Consider the following 20,227-nt stretch of genomic DNA (forward strand, 5'->3'; position numbering starts at 1 on the left):
TAGCTACTCTACTGGGAGAGACAGATCCTGGAACAGTACAACTTACTTTCTAATGTCTGTAGCGGTTGCCCATAGCTACTCTACTGGGAGAGACAGATCCTGGAACAGTACAACTTACTTTCTAATGTCTGTAGCGGTTGCCCATAGCTACTCTACTGGGAGAGACAGATCCTGGAACAGTACAACTTACTTTCTAATGTCTGTAGCGGTTGCCCATAGCTACTCTACTGGGAGAGACAGATCCTGGAACAGTACAACTTACTTTCTAATGTCTGTAGCGGTTGCCCATAGCTACTCTACTGGGAGAGACAGATCCTGGAACAGTACAACTTACTTTCTAATGTCTGTAGCGGTTGCCCATAGCTACTCTACTGGGAGAGACAGATCCTGGAACAGTACAACTTACTTTCTAATGTCTGTAGCGGTTGCCCATGGCGGAGCAAGATCATTATTGCCATTCTTTTCAGACAACAAAATCATGCAGCAATATGGGAATAAACAGAAGCTTTCATTAGATGTAGAACTCATTCATGTTTTACTTTTGAGACAGTAGAGATTTGTAAACAAAACAACATGTCTTATAAATTACAGTAGATGGGGATAGACACCAACAAAAGTTATTCATACGTATCCCACGGTACACAGACACACCCTCCCACACCGTGGGCCCACCTGTTTAGCTTGGTTGACACACTGCAGGTAGCGGGAGGCGATGGTGGAGCAGAGCAGCGTTTTCCCACTGTGTTCCTGGTAGCACTTCAGGATCTGACCCTGCAGATCAGCACACACTGGACTCACCTCAAACCGCCTGGAGGAGACAGACTTTAGGATTTAGAATCAATATCATACACTACACACATTACACATTAAAAACAATCACATCAGCCCTCACATACACACCTGCAAAACAAGCAATTACTAACATTCCCCATTTACTGACAGGAGGAGAGAGCAGAGAGCGAGAGACACACAAAAACATGAAATTGTCCTCCCCATTCTGCCCATTCCCCATCCCACAGCAGTGGTTAATCTGGGATCAGTCAGACTGTAGAAGAGATGGGGCCAAAGGTTGATCCAGCCAATGGAAGCAACCGTCAGCGCAACAGTGACGGGCATGCCAATCCATTCATTAGAGGCTCCCCACGTCAATGGAAGGGCCAGAGGACGTGTGAATATTGGCACGCCGTGCTGTCCTGTCACCAGGAGAAAGGGTCTATACCTGTCCCTCTGGAAACAGGAGATCTATCCAGGGCTTCTTTTCTATGGCTAATTGTGTTCTCTTTTCTCCTCAGAAAACACACTGGCCAATCAATGTCTAATAATGGACACACCCAGAAAATAAACAGAGGAGGAAAAAAAAGGATAAAGAGGAAGGAAAAGAACAACAATAAAAAGTTGTTGTACTGAGATAGGAAACTCCTCATCATAGTGATGAAGATGATGACTCTCGTGGGTTTATTGACCACAGAACTGAGAACTGACTATCAGTATTGATTGATAGAGCCTGCATGACTATAGGTTTCTGATTGCATTGACACACCCTCTCCTATAGCTAGCTGTCCCCTTGGTCGTGCTAAGTGGACATTTATTGACTGATGATTGATAATTGTACTGCACTGTTAAAGGGAAATGGCACACAAGCATTTTCACTGCACCTTTTACACCTGTAAACCGTGTACTTGACAAATAAACATTTATTTGAGGAATACAGCACCCAAAGAGCTGGTCCTTACTTCTGACACCAAATAGCCATTGACACCGCGGCAACAGCTACTGACACCGCGGCAACAGCTACTGACACCGCGGCAACAGCTACTGAGACCGCGGCAACAGCTACTGACACCGCGGCAACAGCTACTGACACCGCGGCAACAGCTACTGACACCGCGGCAACAACTACTGACACCGCGGCAACAACTACTGACACCGCGGCAACAACTATTGACACGGAGGTGTCAGTGTATCAAACATCACAAGTGCGCTAATGCTAACCAAAACTGTCTGCATAGTTCAGTACCTTGGAGCCACCAAATTGTTCCACTTTCGTGCTAGCTGTACATCGCAATGCTTATCTTCTGCTAAAGGCTAGCTTCAGTCCACAAATGGTCTTTCATCACCACTGCAATGCCATATGGGTCCCAAAGCGTTAGTGCCTTTTCGCTAACCTCAGCAGCAAGGACTATCAACTGCACCAATGATCTCATGCTAACAGCTAGCAGGATCTGTCTCTTGACAGTTAGCACACCCCATAAACCACCCATACATAAAAGATACACCTGCACATGTTAGGGCCATTATGCTAATGTCGGCATCATCCTTTAGCAGTTAGCACACAAAAGTGCTGATTTCGCCTGTCAGCACCTTTCTGATCCTTGGAGGGGCATTAGGGGCACAGCTGAGCCCCTCCAGTTCCAATCAGGTGTTGGATTTACCGCCTGTAGTGAGAATTCACCCTCCTGTTAGGTATGAAAAGACACAACGGCCACATGGTTCATTACCCAGGATGCAATGCAGGAGGGCTGGTTGCATGGGACCTCTTGAGTATGGCCGCCAACACATGGCCACAGTATTATGGCCAAAGGGATGTCAGTCAATAATCCATCCTCCTCACATCTCTTGTCACCAGCCGCCACTGCATTTAACACCATGTATGCCAGTAAGGCACCTATTGATACAAAGCAGCAAGTGCTGGATGATCTGAAATAAGTTCTTAACATTGTTAACCTTCCATTTAATGGATATTTCTGATGGTACTGTAGGTTGTCACTATTCTTCACATTTGAGCAGCGATTGAACATTACGCACCATCTCATATACATAGAAGCTCTTCAAGCACCAAGAGAATCCACTCATTGCCTTCGGAGTGACATGCCCATTTCTCTAAGTCTCTGCGGTGAAGGACGACAGTGTGTCTCACACACACAGACAGCAGAATTCTTCTCCTGCAGCTCCTATACCGTAGCATTCATTCCACTGCCTTTGGGCATCTTCAGGGACCAGGCAGCCACGTACACCCGCTAATTATTTTCTTAAGCGTTTGCATTAATGCCAGGTGCAGCCTGCTGATACAACACAAGTGTTTGTTTCTCTTAGAAACCATTACAGATGACAGAGAGGGGGGGGGGGGGGAGGTAGAACACCTAGAGAGGAAGAGGGTAAGAGAGAGAAAGAGGGTAAGAGAGAAAGAGGGTAAGAGAGAGAGAGAGGAAATGGGAGATAAATCTCAGTTCTCTCGTTCCTTCCTTCTCTTTCCCTACTCCATAGAGAGACCTGAGACAGTGTTTAGTTAATCAGGACAATAACACTGTCACACACACACTCTGGCTCACGCAGGGTCATTCATCATCCATCATTATGATTAATATTAACTCATTCTCACAGCCACGGGTAGGAGAGAAGAAAAAGAGAGACCGAGAAAGAGAATTTCTGCCTTCTCAATATTACATTAGGCTCTCCCACATCAGTTACTATCACCTGTAATACAGTCGGCCTGTGTGCTGCATAGCCACAGCACAGCAACTGTATCTTCCCAATACAACCTCAGAGAAAGGTTTTGTAGTTTTGTTAGTAGAGTAAGGGGAAGGTACTGTAGCACCACACAGTGAATGCCATTCCCAGGGAACTGTCTATGATATATTTACATGTAGTCAGAAACAGCAGTGATTCATCCTGTTCCCATGAAACCTGAACATTGGGGCATCCGGAAACACCCCCCCCCCCCCCCCCTCTATCGGTTTCTGGACCCCACAGGAATCAAAAGCACAAAAACGTTTCAATGCTGTGACCTTTGAGGAGGAAACAGTTGGTTGTGGTCTAAGATCAGACTTGTAGCTAATATGTTCTGACGTAATGGGTCAGAAATCTGAGGGGGACCATGGTTCATATTTGTTTTTACAATGCTCTTTGTTCAGGGTTGGGAAGAGACCGAATGGCTCCTCTGAACTGTCAAGACATATAGATTTGTCTGATCTCTGCCTCTCTCCTTCTCGGTTTCTCTCCCTCTCGATTTCTTTCTCCCTTTCCGTTTTTCTCTCTGTCTCGCAGTTTCTATCCCTCTTCCTCCCTCTCATTCCCCTTCTCTAACACAGACAACCAGAAGATTCATTCGCAGGTCAAATCCATCTGCTGTCAATCAAAAATCCCCTCTCCCTGCATGGCCATCCCACCCCCCTCCGAGGCGCCTGGGATATTTAATAAAACTTCAGAGAGGGAGAGATGGAAACAAATGGAGACGTGTAGCTGAGCGAGGCGAGAGAGGGAGGTGTGTGTACTGTACCTACGGAGTGGGGGGACAATACATCTCTCTGCTTATATAGGAGGCCATCAGTAAAGGTCTCCATGCCAACATAGCTCTATTGATATGAGATAAGTTTCCCCTCTTTCCTCCTCTCCCTCCTTTCCTCCCTCTCTCCCCCCTTGATCCATAGATAGAGCAGGAGAGAGGGGACGCTTAGGGTTTGTTTCATAGAGCTACAGTATGGTTTATACACCGCAGCCACATAAATCAAGCTGGAGAGGGGAGACATATGACAAACCGCAGGGAGCCGCATTGAGATGAGATGCTTTATCAGAGACGGGGAGAGAGAGAGAGAGGGGTGGGCAAGAGAGAGGCCGAAGAATATGAACATGTAAAAAGCGAAAGCACACACAGGAGAGGGTGGCCGGAGAGGAGGGGACAGGGGAGAGAGATACACAAAATAAAGCCAGTAGAAGAAAGATATAGCATGAGAAAGAGGGTGAAGGAGGAGGGAGATAAAGGAGGATAATGAAGCACGTAGGTTTGAGGGATGAACAGAAAGGCGATGGAAAGAGAGAAGGAAAAGAGAAAACAAAAAGGAGGAGGAAGAGATTCTATACTAAGCGACTAGTTGGTTAGCTATGCTGTGTTACTTCTAGAAACAGACTAACTATATCTGTCCCTCCTATAGGGCGTAGAAACAGAAACAGACAGCTCATAGAAAACCATCCTTTCCTCTCTCCTTCCCCTACACCAGTCAGCTCATTGAAAAAGCATAGCTATTCCACTGTACTATGAGTACGGTAGTCTCTCTAGCCAGACAAAAACTATCCTGACCAAATCATACTAATGTCTTGTATAAATATGCATGGACAGCAGTTATAGCAAAACATTGCTTAATTTTTTCAAGAAAATAAAAGGCATACTGATATGTAAGTGACTTTCTCACTGTACAGTATTGTGTTACACATATCTTACACGTATGGGTGCAATATTTCTCCATCCATTTATCCAAAAACATATGTTGACCATAAACTGACACCCCACAGTAGGATCTATCTTCCCTATGTCCATGAGTATGGATTACAAGGCCCAGATTGAGTTCTCAAAAGGCACAAGGTCCATTTATCATCATTTACAAGCACTTGGGTTATAATAGGGTTAGGAGGTGAAGCTGGGGCCTCTTAAAGAGCCTTCATGTCCTCTCTGGTTAAGACCGGCTCTGTGACAGAGTCAGGCAAATAAATACAAATGATCCATTTAGAGAGAAAAATGACACACTTAACTCTCATCGCTTTTTAAAGAAGACCTGACTGACCCCCCATGGTGATATCCATCAGGGAGAGAGGGGGGATAGAAGAGAGATACAAAAAGTAGAGATTGAGAAAGAGTGAGACAAAGAAAGGAGAGAAAAGGATAAACAAATGAGCACCAGAGAGAAATAAATAAGAGAGTGAGATAATGAGAAGGAACAGAAGAAAGGAGAGCTGGACCCCCCCACTGACACTCATCCCGGCGGAGATCTCCTGCGGGCTGGGCCCCCCCACTGACACTCGTCCCAGCAGATATCTCCTGAGGGCTGGGCCCCCCCACTGACACTCATCCCGGCGGACATCTCCTGAGGGCTGGGCCCCCCCACTGACACTCGTCCCGGCGGACATCTCCTGAGGGCTGGGCCCCCCCCCACTGACACTCGTCCCGGCGGACATCTCCTGAGAGCTGGGCCCCCCCACTGACACTCGTCCCGGCGGACATCTCCTGAGGGCTGGGCCCCCCCACTGACACTCATCCCGGCGGACATCTCCTGAGGGCTGGGCCCCCCCCACTGACACTCGTCCCGGCGGACATCTCCTGAGGGCTGGGCCCCCCCCCCCCCACTGACACTCGTCCCGGCGGACATCTCCTGAGAGCTGGGCCCCCCCACTGACACTCAACCCGGCGGACATCTCCTGAGTGCTGGGCCCCCCCCACTGACACTCAACCCGGGAGACATCTCCTGAGAGCTCTTGGAATGGAGTTTTGCTCTGTTTTTACCATTCACTATCACTTCCATACTATGGCTCTACCTTTGTCATCCCTTGCCAACGCACACTAACTAACTAATGTTTGGTATGACAATCAACACGACAGAGAAGGCTGCATTGTAGTTCAGTTCTCTTCTCGACTACTCAGACCACTCATAGCACAGGAAAGGGCTTCATATCATGTGAATTTCATTCACTTCACGCACAGAAGATTTACTGTCAAAAAATAGAGTTTACGATTGTTCCTACTCTCTCGCTGCTCAGGGGATGGGTTGTTGAGGGAAAACTGAAACTTAGTCAAGATGTCCAGCCCTGTCCAAACCAGTGAAGACGAAACTGTACAGAACATCAGCAACAAAACAGAACTCTTAACCATGGCACCAAGAACAACTTAAAGTAAAACTATTGTATTCCTATGATACATTACTGTTAAAGTAGAACTATTGTATTCCTATGATACATTACTGTTAAAGTAGAACTATTGTATTCCTATGATACATTACTGTTAAAGTAAAACTATTGTATTCTATGATACATTACTGTTAAAGTAAAACTATTGTATTCCTAAGAGAATTTACTGTTAAAGCATCATTTGTAGTCCACACAGAAATCTACAGATTTTATGATGTGCCACAGTCTGCCCAACAGTCCTTTTACAATGTGTTCAAGTCAGTTATTCAGTCACTAAAAGGTGTGTGAGATCAGAAAGCAGAGAGGGAGGCTTTACAACCAGTACTTAGGCTTTTAAATGTGTTTATATGAGAGTGTGTGTGTGTCCGAGCAAGGACCATTTTACAGCCAGTACATAAAGGCTTTTAAGTGTGTGTGTGTGTGTGTGTGTGTGTGTGTGTGTGTGTGTGTGTTTGTGTGTGGGGTAGGGGGGGGGTTAAGCTAAGGTTATTGACTGATGTCTGACTGCATTGACCACCATCTTGTACTGGGGGTCCAAGTTGCCTAGTTACGGACCTACGGTCTCCTGTAATGGCAGCGGGTTGATGTGCACTCGTCAGGCGGGTCAAGTCTTACCTCAGCGAGACCACACACACACCCACACACACGCTTACACACACCCCTCTGTGCCTCACAGATAACAGAGCCTTTAAATACAGACAGGTTAGCTTTCTCACCACATCCCACATATCTGTATTGTTAGGGGTGGTTGGAAGAATATTCAATAGACTCAGGTTTGTTCCCAATTCCTCATTTAATGACTATCAAAATGCAGAGTTGTGTTAGGCTTTTATCACCCAGACCAAAACTCTGCTCTAGGACTGTTTGGCTGTTGAATATGTATGTGGGGACAGAGGGATGGAGGGAGGGATGAGTGTGTCTCTTTCTCCAGCAGGGATGGGAGGAGTAGACGGAGAGGTCGACCTGTTGACCTGACTGCAAGGAGCTGGACATTATAAACAGTATACACATAGCTATAAATGAAACCCGTTTTACACACGTCATTCAGCCATAACCTGCACAGTGCAACATTGTGCCCAGACACTAAGAGCCAGTATGTTGGTAAAGGTTTCACATACTGGACCGGACCATATGACAGTCCATCTGGACTGGACCGGACCGTATGACAGACCATCTGGACTGGACCGTATGACAGTCCATCTGGACTGGACCATATGATAGTCCATCTAGACTGTGTTGGATAAGTGGTTAGAGGGACGGCATACAGAGCAGTTAGGAGAAGACACAGTCCTCTAGGGTACTGATAACTACAGGTAGAGAAGACACAGTCCTCTAGGGTACTGATAACTACAGGTAGAGAAGACACAGTCCTCTAGGGTACTGATAACTACAGGTAGAGAAGACACAGTCCTCTAAGGTACTGATAACTACAGGTAGAGAAGACACAGTCCTCTAAGGTACTGATAACTACAGGTAGAGAAGACACAGTCCTCTAGGGTACTGATAACTACAGGTAGAGAAGACACAGTCCTCTAAGGTACTGATAACTACAGATAGAGAAGACACCGTCCTCTAGGGTACTGATAACTACAGGTAGAGAAGACACAGTCCTCTAAGGTACTGATAACTACAGATAGAGAAGACACAGTCCTCTAGGGTACTGATAACTACAGGTAGAGAAGACACAGTCCTCTAAGGTACTGATAACTACAGGTAGAGAAGACACCGTCCTCTAGGGTACTGATAACTACAGGTAGAGAAGACACAGTCCTCTAAGGTACTGATAACTACAGGTAGAGAAGACAGTCATCTAGGGTACTGATAACTACAGGTAGAGAAGACACAGTCCTCTAAGGTACTGATAACTACAGATAGAGAAGACACAGTCCTCTAGGGTACTGATAACTACAGGTAGAGAAGACACAGTCCTCTAGGGTACTGATAACTACAGGTAGAGAAGACACAGTCCTCTAAGGTACTGATAACTACAGGTAGAGAAGACACAGTCCTTTAGGGTACTGATAACTACAGGTAGAGAAGACACAGTCCTCTAAGGTACTGATAACTACAGGTAGAGAAGACACAGTCCTCTAGGGTACTGATAACTACAGGTAGAGAAGACACAGTCCTCTAAGGTACTGATAACTACAGGTAGAGAAGACACCGTCCTCTAGGGTACTGATATCTACAGGTAGAGAAGACACAGTCCTCTAGGGTACTGATAACTACAGGTAGAGAAGACACAGTCCTCTAAGGTACTGATAACTACAGTTAGAGAAGACACAGTCCTCTAGGGTACTGATAACTACAGGTAGAGAAGACACAGTCCTCTAAGGTACTGATAACTACAGGTAGAGAAGACACCGTCCTCTAGGGTACTGATAACTACAGGTAGAGAAGACACAGTCCTCTAAGGTACTGATAACTACAGTTAGAGAAGACACAGTCCTCTAGGGTACTGATAACTACAGGTAGAGAAGACACAGTCCTCTAAGGTACTGATAACTACAGGTAGAGAAGACACCGTCCTCTAGGGTACTGATAACTACAGGTAGAGAAGACACAGTCCTCTAAGGTACTGATAACTACAGGTAGAGAAGACACAGTCCTCTAGGGTACTGATAACTACAGGTAGAGAAGACACAGTCCTCTAGGGTACTGATAACTACAGGTAGAGAAGACACAGTCCTCTAAGGTACTGATAACTACAGGTAGAGAAGACACAGTCCTCTAGGGTACTGATAACTACAGGTAGAGAAGACACAGTCCTCTAAGGTACTGATAACTACAGTTAGAGAAGACACAGTCCTCTAGGGTACTGATAACTACAGTTAGAGAAGACACAGTCCTCTAGGGTACTGATAACTACAGGTAGAGAAGACACAGTCCTCTAGGGTACTGATAACTACAGGTAGAGAAGACACAGTCCTCTAGGGTACTGATATCTACAGGTAGAGAAGACACAGTCCTCTAGGGTACTGATAACTACAGGTAGAGAAGACACAGTCCTCTAGGGTACTGATAACTACAGTTAGAGAAGACACCGTCCTCTGGGGTACTGATAACTACAGGTAGAGAAGACACAGTCCTCTAAGGTACTGATAACTACAGGTAGAGAAGACACAGTCCTCTAGGGTACTGATAACTACAGGTAGAGAAGACACAGTCCTCTAAGGTACTGATAACTACAGGTAGAGAAGACACCGTCCTCTAGGGTACTGATATCTACAGGTAGAGAAGACACAGTCCTCTAGGGTACTGATAACTACAGGTAGAGAAGACACAGTCCTCTAAGGTACTGATAACTACAGATAGAGAAGACACAGTCCTCTAGGGTACTGATAACTACAGGTAGAGAAGACACAGTCCTCTAGGGTACTGATAACTACAGGTAGAGAAGACACCGTCCTCTAGGGTACTGATAACTACAGGTAGAGAAGACAGTCATCTAGGGTACTGATAACTACAGGTAGAGAAGACACAGTCCTCTAGGGTACTGATAACTACAGGTAGAGAAGACACAGTCCTCTAAGGTACTGATAACTACAGGTAGAGAAGACACAGTCCTCTAAGGTACTGATAACTACAGGTAGAGAAGACACAGTCCTCTAAGGTACTGATAACTACAGGTAGAGAAGACACAGTCCTCTAGGGCCTTGATAATTACAGGCTGAATGACAACAAGGAAAGCTCGTCAGAATTAATTCAAATACATACTCAGTAGTATTGTTGTCATTCAACCTGTAGATTGCAATACCCTAAAGTGTGTCATCTCAACCTGTAGATAGTAATACCCTAAAGGGTGTCATCTCAACCTGTAGATAGCAATACCCTAAAGTGTGTCATCTCAACCTGTAGATAGTAATACCCTAAAGGGTGTCATCTCAACCTGTAGATAGCAATACCCTAAAGTGTGTCATCTCAACCTGTAGATAGTAATACCCTAAAGTGTGTCATCTCAACCTGTAGATAGCAATACCCTAAAGGGTGTCATCTCAACCTGTAGATAGTCAATACCTCTAAAGGGTGTCATCTCAACCTGTAGATAGCAATACCCTAAAGGGTGTCATCTCAACCTGTAGATAGCAATACCCTAAAGGGTGTCATCTCAACCTGTAGATAGCAATACCCTAAAGGGTGTCATCTCAACCTGTAGATAGTCAAGGTACCCTGAGATAGACTAGGGTGTCATCTCAACCTGTAGATAGTAATACCCTAAAGGGTGTCATCTCAACCTGTAGATAGCAATACCCTAAAGTGTGTCATCTCAACCTGTAGATAGTAATACCCTAAAGGGTGTCATCTCAACCTGTAGATAGCAATACCCTAAAGGGTGTCATCTCAACCTGTAGATAGCAATACCCTAAAGTGTGTCATCTCAACCTGTAGATAGCAATACCCTAAAGGGTGTCATCTCAACCTGTAGATAGCAATACCCTAAAGTGTGTCATCTCAACCTGTAGATAGCAATACCCTAAAGGGTGTCATCTCAACCTGTAGATAGCAATACCCTAAAGGGTGTCATCTCAACCTGTAGATAGCAATACCCTAAAGTGTGTCATCTCAACCTGTAGATAGCAATACCCTAAAGGGTGTCATCTCAACCTGTAGATAGCAATACCCTAAAGGGTGTCATCTCAACCTGTAGATAGCAATACCCTAAAGTGTGTCATCTCAACCTGTAGATAGCAATACCCTAAAGGGTGTCATCTCAACCTGTAGATAGCAATACCCTAAAGTGTGTCATCTCAACCTGTAGATAGTAATACCCTAAAGGGTGTCATCTCAACCTGTAGATAGTAATACCCTAAAGGGTGTCATCTCAACCTGTAGATAGCAATACCCTAAAGTGTGTCATCTCAACCTGTAGATAGCAATACCCTAAAGTGTGTCATCTCAACCTGTAGATAGCAATACCCTAAAGGGTGTCATCTCAACCTGTAGATAGCAATACCCTAAAGTGTGTCATCTCAACCTGTAGATAGTAATACCCTAAAGGGTGTCATCTCAACCTGTAGATAGTAATACCCTAAAGTGTGTCATCTCAACCTGTAGATAGCAATACCCTAAAGTGTGTCATCTCAACCTGTAGATAGCAATACCCTAAAGGGTGTCATCTCAACCTGTAGATAGCAATACCCTAAAGTGTGTCATCTCAACCTGAAGATAGCAATACCCTAAAAGGGTGGTGTCTCTTCTCAACCTCTAACGGCCGTCTCAACCTCTGAATGCTCGGCTATGAAAAGCCATCTGACATTTACTCCTGAGGTACTGACCTGTTGCACCCTCTACAACCACTGTGATTATTATTATCTGACCCTGCTGGTCGTCTATGAACGTTTGAACATCTTGAAGAACAATCTGGACTTAATGACCATGTACTCTTATAATCTCCACCCCGCACAGCCAGATGAGGACTGGCCACCCCTCAGAACCTGGTTCCTCTATAGGTTTCTTCCTAGGTTCCTGCCTTTCTAGGGAGTTTTCCCTAGCCACCGTGCTTCTACATCTGCATTGCTTGCAGTTTGGGGTTTTAGGCTGGGTCTCTGTATAAGCACTTTGTGACATCTACTGATGTAAAAAAGGGATTTATAAATACATTTGATTAGATTTTTGATTCGTATGATACTTGTGTGTGTGTGTGTGTGTATGTATGTGTGTGTGTGTGTGTGTGTGATTCATTATGTGTTTACCACAGGCAAAGGCTATTAACATGAATTGTGATGATGTGTGTCAGGACCTCAGGGCAGATTCATAGAAGCTGGGGAGAGGATGATGAAAACTGAGAAAGTATTAGTGGGAGCCAGGTGTGTGTGTGTGTGTGCGCAAAATGAGGTCACTCTTAGGTAGCGGCGTTCCGGTTGGGAGAGCTCCATCATGCTCTGCCAGGAATACCACTGGAACTGCAGGAAACAGCTGCACTACCCTACACACTGCAAACACGCGCCTCTCTACAGGCATAATGTGTGCATAAACCACACTGCAAACACGCGCCTCTCTACAGGCATAATGTGTGCATAAACCACACTGCAAACACGCACCTCTCTACAGGCATAATGTGTGCATAAACCACACTGCAAACACGCACCTCTCTACAGGCATAATGTGTGCATAAACCACACTGCAAACACGCGCCTCTCTACAGGCATAATGTGTGCATAAACCACACTGCAAACACGCACCTCTCTACAGGCATAATGTGTGCATAAACCACACTGCAAACACGCACCTCTCTACAGGCATAATGTGTGCATAAACCACACTGCAAACACGCACCTCTCTACAGGCATAATGTGTGCATAAACCACACTGCAAACACGCACCTCTCTACAGGCATAATGTGTGCATAAACCACACTGCAAACACGCACCTCTCTACAGGCATAATGTGTGCATAAACCACACTGCAAACACGCACCTCTCTACAGGCATAATGTGTGCATAAACCACACAAACTAAAAAATGTACTCCTCCAGCAGGGTTCAAATATCCCAAAAGTGACATCCAAGCCTTCAGGCACTATTGTCAATTCATTTGATACCAATAGAGGCCAAACGCTTTCATGCAGGAGGCAACAGTGCTAGGCTATCAGTACAGTATCTACAGGGAAATATATTACTACAGTATTAGCAGGATATCAAACTACTGTTGACCAGAGCCTCAAATGTTATCAAACATTCTATTAATAAAGTCTGTGGGACCAGCGGGGAAATTAAGACGTTGGGCAGAAAGACATTTCTAACTTCATAAGCCCGATTATCATATCAAACCCATGTTAATTCAATCAATGATGTATATTCCTACTCTTTCCCATTCATCTCCAGGGCAGTTTCAACTTTCAGGAAATCAAAAGGCTCTGAGACTAAACATCTTGCCTTATTATTCCACTGAACGCCAGATACCATCTTATCTCTCTCGTTCATGCACTCTCTGTCGTATCGCAATAACGTCCATAGGGACAACTCATAGAGACCTCTGTACGCTGCGCAATACTAAACAAGGTCTTTTCACACTAATACAGATCATGTACACACACACACACACACACACACACACACGTGAGCGATGGCACCAAACACACCCAATGAAACCTGATTAGTGTGAAACTAGCAGTAACCCTGTCCTCTCTCCCTGTCCTCCTGTAACACCAGACCCTCCCGCCATTTCATTAAACCACAACCGGTCTCACATTCTCCCTCCCCAGCCCCTCTAATCCAATCACAGTCCTAGTAATGCACCTCCCGTAATCCAATCAACCAATCAGGGCGCTTGCCACTGAGACTCCACCATCACGTGACTTCGCTAGACATGTGTTAGCAGTTAGCGCGTTGTGTCGCTCTAATGATATTCCAGCAATGCATTTCCTTAATGCGATTTGGGAAGCCTCAACCCCAGCTCTACCCTAAGCTAAAGCTAACCCCAGCGGATGGCTAATCAGTTTCTAGCATTTTGCAGGGAGACAATGATCCTGGCGTTAGCGCCGGCTAATGACAGGCTAACACGATTAGCGCTCCCTTCCCAGACAGAGCCATGGGCTCTGGGCCCCGTTCACCCCACCTCCTGTGGACTCCTCATCCACTTTGTTACATTACTATGGAGCCTAATGGTCCCTTATTAGGAGTTATGGAACAGCGATGGACTGGAAATGAGATGTTCTTTAGTTACATGTACGTGATGGTTAATAGGGTCTCTGTGAATCTCACGGACAACCTAACATACAGGAGGGCAAATTGCTAAAAGCACTGATGGACAAAGTTGTCTGACACATACAAAGGCATGTTTGTTGAAATATTTTAAAGGATTAGATGCTAGCAAAAAGCATAAGCTGACGCACACCCAAAATATGTTGTAGAGGTGCTGACTAACAAACTATAAGACAGTCGCACACTAATTATACTCCCAAACATTTAATGGGTATAGCAACCAACGTTTCAGCACGCAGCGCCTTCCTCAGGGTGCTGAAAGCACCTTTGTTGTTGGAATGACCGTAAGCTGGTTATAGACTGATAAAGCAGGTAAACTACCAATGATTGGTTCACAGGGACAACACATACTCTGTAACAGACACATGCGCACACACAGACACACACCATGGCAATCACTGCAGCCATTACACATCAGTGTACACCAGAGAGGGCTCCATTTGACCTGTAGCTATCAGTGAGCCACATCATCAACATGAGCTACAAGGGTAGGCTAATCTGGAGCTGATTGAAAGACATGGGTTAGTTAGCATGTGGCTAACGGCAGTACTCTCAGTGGACTGACGGGGCTTTTAAATGGTCACTAACAACACTGAAGGGTCGTGTACGCACCAAACGGAGAAAGAAAAAAAAACAAGGAGGGACAACCTGGACTTATCCAATTGGAACGGCTCATTGTAATTTTCTGATGCAAAATGTTCCGTTACGGTATGCTCTAATGAACAGGACCCTAATATCCAAACCGGACACAAAGACGACCAACATCCTCTGGACACATCACAAATACAATTCTTAGAATTCGGTGGTGTTCTTTGGACCCCTTTGGAAGTTGGTTAGATGTGCTTGCAGTGTGGCCTACTTTTAAACTGACAGAGTAACCTTGGAGATCTTGGAAGAAAAGCGGTATACTGTTAAAACCTTAATAGCCAACATCAGGTATTGAGCTCTTCATTGCCAACATTGGCCTTGAGGAGGAAGCATTTGAGATGAAAGCCTGTTCATTCTGCAGTGAATGGAGATATTGTCGATGGGGGGTGTCTACATTCATTTATCCAGGATAACTTGATACACTTCTGGTAATTAAACACAATGACATGTGATTTTAACTTACTTGAACTTTGCGTTGATTCCGTCGGCAGCCTTGTGGTAGTTCTCTGTGGTCATCTTGTAGAACTGAGCACTCTGGAGGGAGGGAGAGAGGGGGAGAGATAGATAGAGAGAGAAAATGTGAGGAAGAAAGAATGAGAGAGACAAATAAATGCCAAGTTAGAATCAGATTGGGCCTCTTACATAAAACAGTTTATTCCCATCATCCCTGGGCCTTTCAGGTGGCCTTTATTTGTCAAAAGGAAACACTCCAGCTGAGACAAGCCTTTTCCCCCTCACACACGCTTCCCAAATGGCACCCTATTCCACATATAGTGCCCCCGATACGCCCTGGTAAAATTTAGCGCACTATATAGGAAATAGGGTGGTATTTGTGACACACATTTGATAGGCATGTACCCTCCACTACTACACTAGCCCATTAAAACTTGATGGATGGGGATATTGAGGGAGCAACACCATTAAGTAGTTGTGCAGGGGTTTATTTTTATAATCTGGCTGTATTGTTGAGGGAGTGAGCTGTGTGATCGTTCAGTTTGACGTGTGTGTTCGAGAGTGTGTCTGTACAGTACCAGTCAAAAGTTGACACACCTACTCATTTGAGAGTTTCTTTATTTTTTACTATTTTCTACATTGTAAAATGTGTTAAACAAATCCAAATATTTTTTATTTGAGATTCTTCAAAAGTAGCCACCCTTTGCCTTGATGACAGCTTTGCACACGCTTGGCATTCTCTCAACCAGCTTCATGAGGTAGTCACCTGGAATGCATTTCAATGAACAGGTGTGCCTTGTTAAAAGTTCATTTGTGGAATTTCTGTCTTAATGCGTTATAGCCAATCAGTTGTGTTGTGACAAGGTGGGGTTGGTATACAGAAGATAGCCCTATTTGATAAAAGACCAAGTCCATATGGCAAGAACAGCTCAAATAAGCAAAGAGAAATGTCCATCATTACTTTAAGACATGAAGGTCAGTTAATACGGAACATTTTAAGAATTTTGAAAGTTTCTTCAAGTGTAGTCGCAAAAACCATCAAGCGCTATGATGAAACTGGCTCTCATGAGGACCGCCACAGGAAAGGAAGACCCAGAGTTATCTTTGCTGCAGAGGATAAGTTCATTATTTACCAGCCTCAGAAACTGCAGCCCAAATAAAGGCTTCAGAGTTCAAGTAACAGACATCTCAACAACAACTGTTCAGAGGAAACCTATATGGTCGAATTTCGGCAAAGAAACCATTACTAAAGGAAACCAATAAGAGAAGAGACATGCTTGGTCCAAGAAACACAAGCAATGGATATTAGACTAGTGGAAACCACCGTGTCTTTGTGAGACGCAGAGTAGGTGAACGGATGATCTCTGCATGTGGGGTTCCCACCGTGAAGCATGGAGATGGTGCTTTGCTGGTGACACTGTCAGTAATTTATTTAGAATTTAAGGCACACTTAACTAGCATGGCTACCAGAGCATTCTGCAGCGATACGCCATCCCATCTGGTTTGCGCTTAGTGGGACTATCATAAATTTTTCAACAGGACAATGACACAACACACCTCCAGGCTGTATAAGGGCTATTTGACCAAGAAGGAGAGTGATGGAGTGCTGCATCAGATCACCCAACCTCATCCCAATTGAGATGGTTTGGGATGAGTTGGACCACAGAGTGAAGGAAAAGCAGCCAACAAGTGCTCAGCATATGTGGGAAGTCCTTCAAAACAGTTAGAAAAGCATTCCAGGTGAAGCTGGTTGAGAGAATACCAAGAGTGCGTAAAGCTGTCATCAAGGCAAAGGGTGGCTACTTTGAAGAATCTAAAATATATTTTGAATTGTTAAACCCATATTTTTGGTTACTACATAATTCCCAATATTGTTATTTCATAGTTTTGATGTTTTCACTATTATTCTACAATAGTAAACACAAAGAAAACCCTTGAATTAGGTGTGTGCAAACTTTTGACTGGTACTGTATGTGTAAAGTGCTCTCCACTAATATTGGCAAACTTGGTAAATATGAGCAAAACTGCTGTGAAAAAATTTATTTGTTTATTCTCTTGGTCTTTTATTCAAAATATTCACAAAAATGTAACCTTTAATTAAAGTAAAATAATTGAAAGAAAAAATGTATTCTTATCATAAAACAAATATTTTTCTCAAATAAACACTACCGTTCAAAAGTTTGGGGCCACTTAGAAATGTCCTTGTTTTCCATGAAAATATACATGAAATGAGTTGCAAAATGAATAGGAAATATAGTCAAGACGTTGATAAGGATATAAATAATGATTTTTAATTGATTTTTAAATGAAATAATAATTGTGTCCTTCAAATTTTGCTTCCAGCAATTACAGCCTTGCAGACCTTTGGTATGCTAGTTGTCAATTTGTTGAAGTAATCTGAAGAGATTTCACCACATGCTTCCTGAAGCACCTCCCACAAGGTTGATAAGCACTTCTTAAGAACAAATTCTTATTTACAATGACGGCTTTGGAACAGTGGGTTAACTGCCTTGTTCAGGGGCAGAACGACAGATTTTTTACCTTGTCAGCTCGGGGATTCGATCTAGAAATCTTTCGGTTACTGGCCCAACACTAACCACTAGGCTACCTGCCGCCCCATATGGTCAAGCTGCTCCCACAACAGCTCAATAGGGTTGAGATCCGGTGACTGTGCTGGCCACACCATTATAGACAGAATACCAGCTGACTGCTTCTTCCCTAAATAGTTATTGCATAGTTTGGAGCTGTGCTTTAGGTCATTGTCTTGGTGTAGGAGGAAATTGGCTCCAATTAAGCGCCGTCCACAGGGTATGGCATGGCGTTGCAAAATGGAGTGATAGCCTTACTTCTTCAAGATCCCTTTTACTCTGTACAAATCTCCCACTTTACCACCACCAAAGCAACCCCAGACCACCACATTGCCTCCACCATGCTTGACAGATGGCATCAAGCACTCCTCCAGCATCTTTTCACTTTTTCTGCGTCTCACGAATGTTATTCTTTGCGATCAGAACACCTCAAACTTAGATTAGTCTGTCCATAACACTTTTTTTCCAATCTTCCTCTGTCCAGTGTCTGTTCTTTTGCCCATTTTAATCTTTTATTTTTATTGGCCAGTCAGAGATATGTCTCTTTCTTTGAAACTCTGCCTAGAAGGCCAGCATCCCAGAGTCGCCTCTTCACTTTTGAAGTTGAGACTGGTGTTTTGCGGATACTATTTAATGAAGCTGCCAGTTGAGGACTTGTGAGGCGTCTGTTTCTAAAACTAGACACGTCCAACCACCTCTCCCTTTACTGAAGCCCCGTCCAATCACCTCTCACCAATAATCTCTCACTTTACTAGCAAATCTTCCAATTAAAGTAACCAACTGAGTTGTGTCAGACCGGCTAAGAGTTCTACGTGAATGGCATGACTAGAACATTACCAGTATGTTTGAGATTTAACCAACGTTAGTGCAGACTATCCAGTCAGGGAACCATCAGTGGCAGTATCCTCAATGTCACTGACATTAAGACTAGGATTTAACCAGTGTGTTTGTCTGTGTGTAACAGCGGTTGCTAGAATGTGGTGTTGGTCTCTGTGTTGAATACTAAGTGACTAATAATAATAATAATAATAATAATAATACCTGGATAAATCGCAGCGCTGCCACTAATCAGAACCCTAATCCATCAGGAAGCACAAACGACCAGTGATTGCAGGGCCAGCGGGTGCACACACACACACACACACACACACACAGAAAGACAGAAAAAAAGCAGACACAAACGCCTACAGCCTGTGCAGGGAGACAGAGTGGGAGACAGAGTAGCAGACAGTGTAATTTGTGAGGCTGTTGTGTGTGATTAACGAGTGGGGCTCAAATTGTGATTTCCTGCTGTCCTCCTAACTGATTTAGAGTGCAGCAGAGCCCCTCAATCAGTAGGAACGATAGGACCTGACCACCCTCGGGTTGATTTGGGTGTAACACTTCACCAACCCCAAAATCTACTATGTTGGGAGAAAAATACCTCTATTATGATTCAGGACCAATTGGGCTTGATTGGTGTAACACTAAACAGAAATAAGCAGTCTATTTTAGAATACCCTGCTTCTCGTGGTTTCTAAGCTATAATTCAGTCCTTTTTGGCCTGCAAAACAGACTTCCTGGACTGTTCACAGAGCACCCTCATCCTTTTGATTTCTATTTACATGCACGGGAGAGCTTTACCTTGTCTGGTGGTAAATAATGCCGGTGGGGGTGTCATAGACAAATGAAGTCATTATGGCTAATGCACTCAGGTGATACAGAGAGGATGGAGAAGAGTAAGGAACAGAACCGGTGTGTCCAATTAAAAAGACCTCTCCACCATTTTTAATGAGCAAAACAAAAGAGCTTGGTTAATGGTTATCGGTTCCCTGGCAGGGAGGCGAGGGGAGGACCCCGCTGCGTTGGACGGCCCAGTGGCTGGTTACTAAAGGAATGACTAGAGGGAGCGCCACCATATAAAACCCTGAGACTGGTTACTAAAGGAATGACTAGAGGGAGCGCCACCATATAAAACCCTGAGGCTTGTTACTAAAGGAATGACTAGAGGGAGCGCCACCATATAAAACCCTGAGACTGGTTACTAAAGGAATGACTAGAGGGAGCGCCACCATATAAAACCCTGAGACTTGTTACTAAAGGAATGACTAGAGGGAGCGCCACCATATAAAACCCTGAGACTTGTTACTAAAGGAATGACTAGAGGGAGCGCCACCATATAAAA

The 20,227-nt window shown here is 44.4% G+C and overlaps 1 protein-coding gene across 5 annotated transcripts in view; it reads right to left on the minus strand.

Moving 5' to 3' along the window:
* The window catches only part of chchd3a (coiled-coil-helix-coiled-coil-helix domain containing 3a), a 300,509-nt gene that overhangs the window by 199,710 nt on the left and 80,572 nt on the right, over nucleotides 1-20,227 (minus strand). For 4 of the 5 annotated variants that reach the window (XM_071332144.1, XM_071332141.1, XM_071332143.1 and 1 more), the window contains 2 exons: nucleotides 15,486-15,556; nucleotides 673-808 (listed from right to left, as the gene is read on the minus strand). In XM_071332144.1, the coding sequence (XP_071188245.1) occupies nucleotides 673-808; nucleotides 15,486-15,556 (207 nt within the window). The remainder of the gene's footprint in view (nucleotides 1-672; nucleotides 809-15,485; nucleotides 15,557-20,227) is intronic. The other variant, XM_071332145.1, reaches the window with a different exon arrangement.

The sequence above is a fragment of the Salvelinus alpinus genome, chromosome 11 (assembly GCF_045679555.1).
Source record: "Salvelinus alpinus chromosome 11, SLU_Salpinus.1, whole genome shotgun sequence".
Classification (NCBI taxonomy): Eukaryota; Metazoa; Chordata; class Actinopteri; order Salmoniformes; family Salmonidae; genus Salvelinus; species Salvelinus alpinus.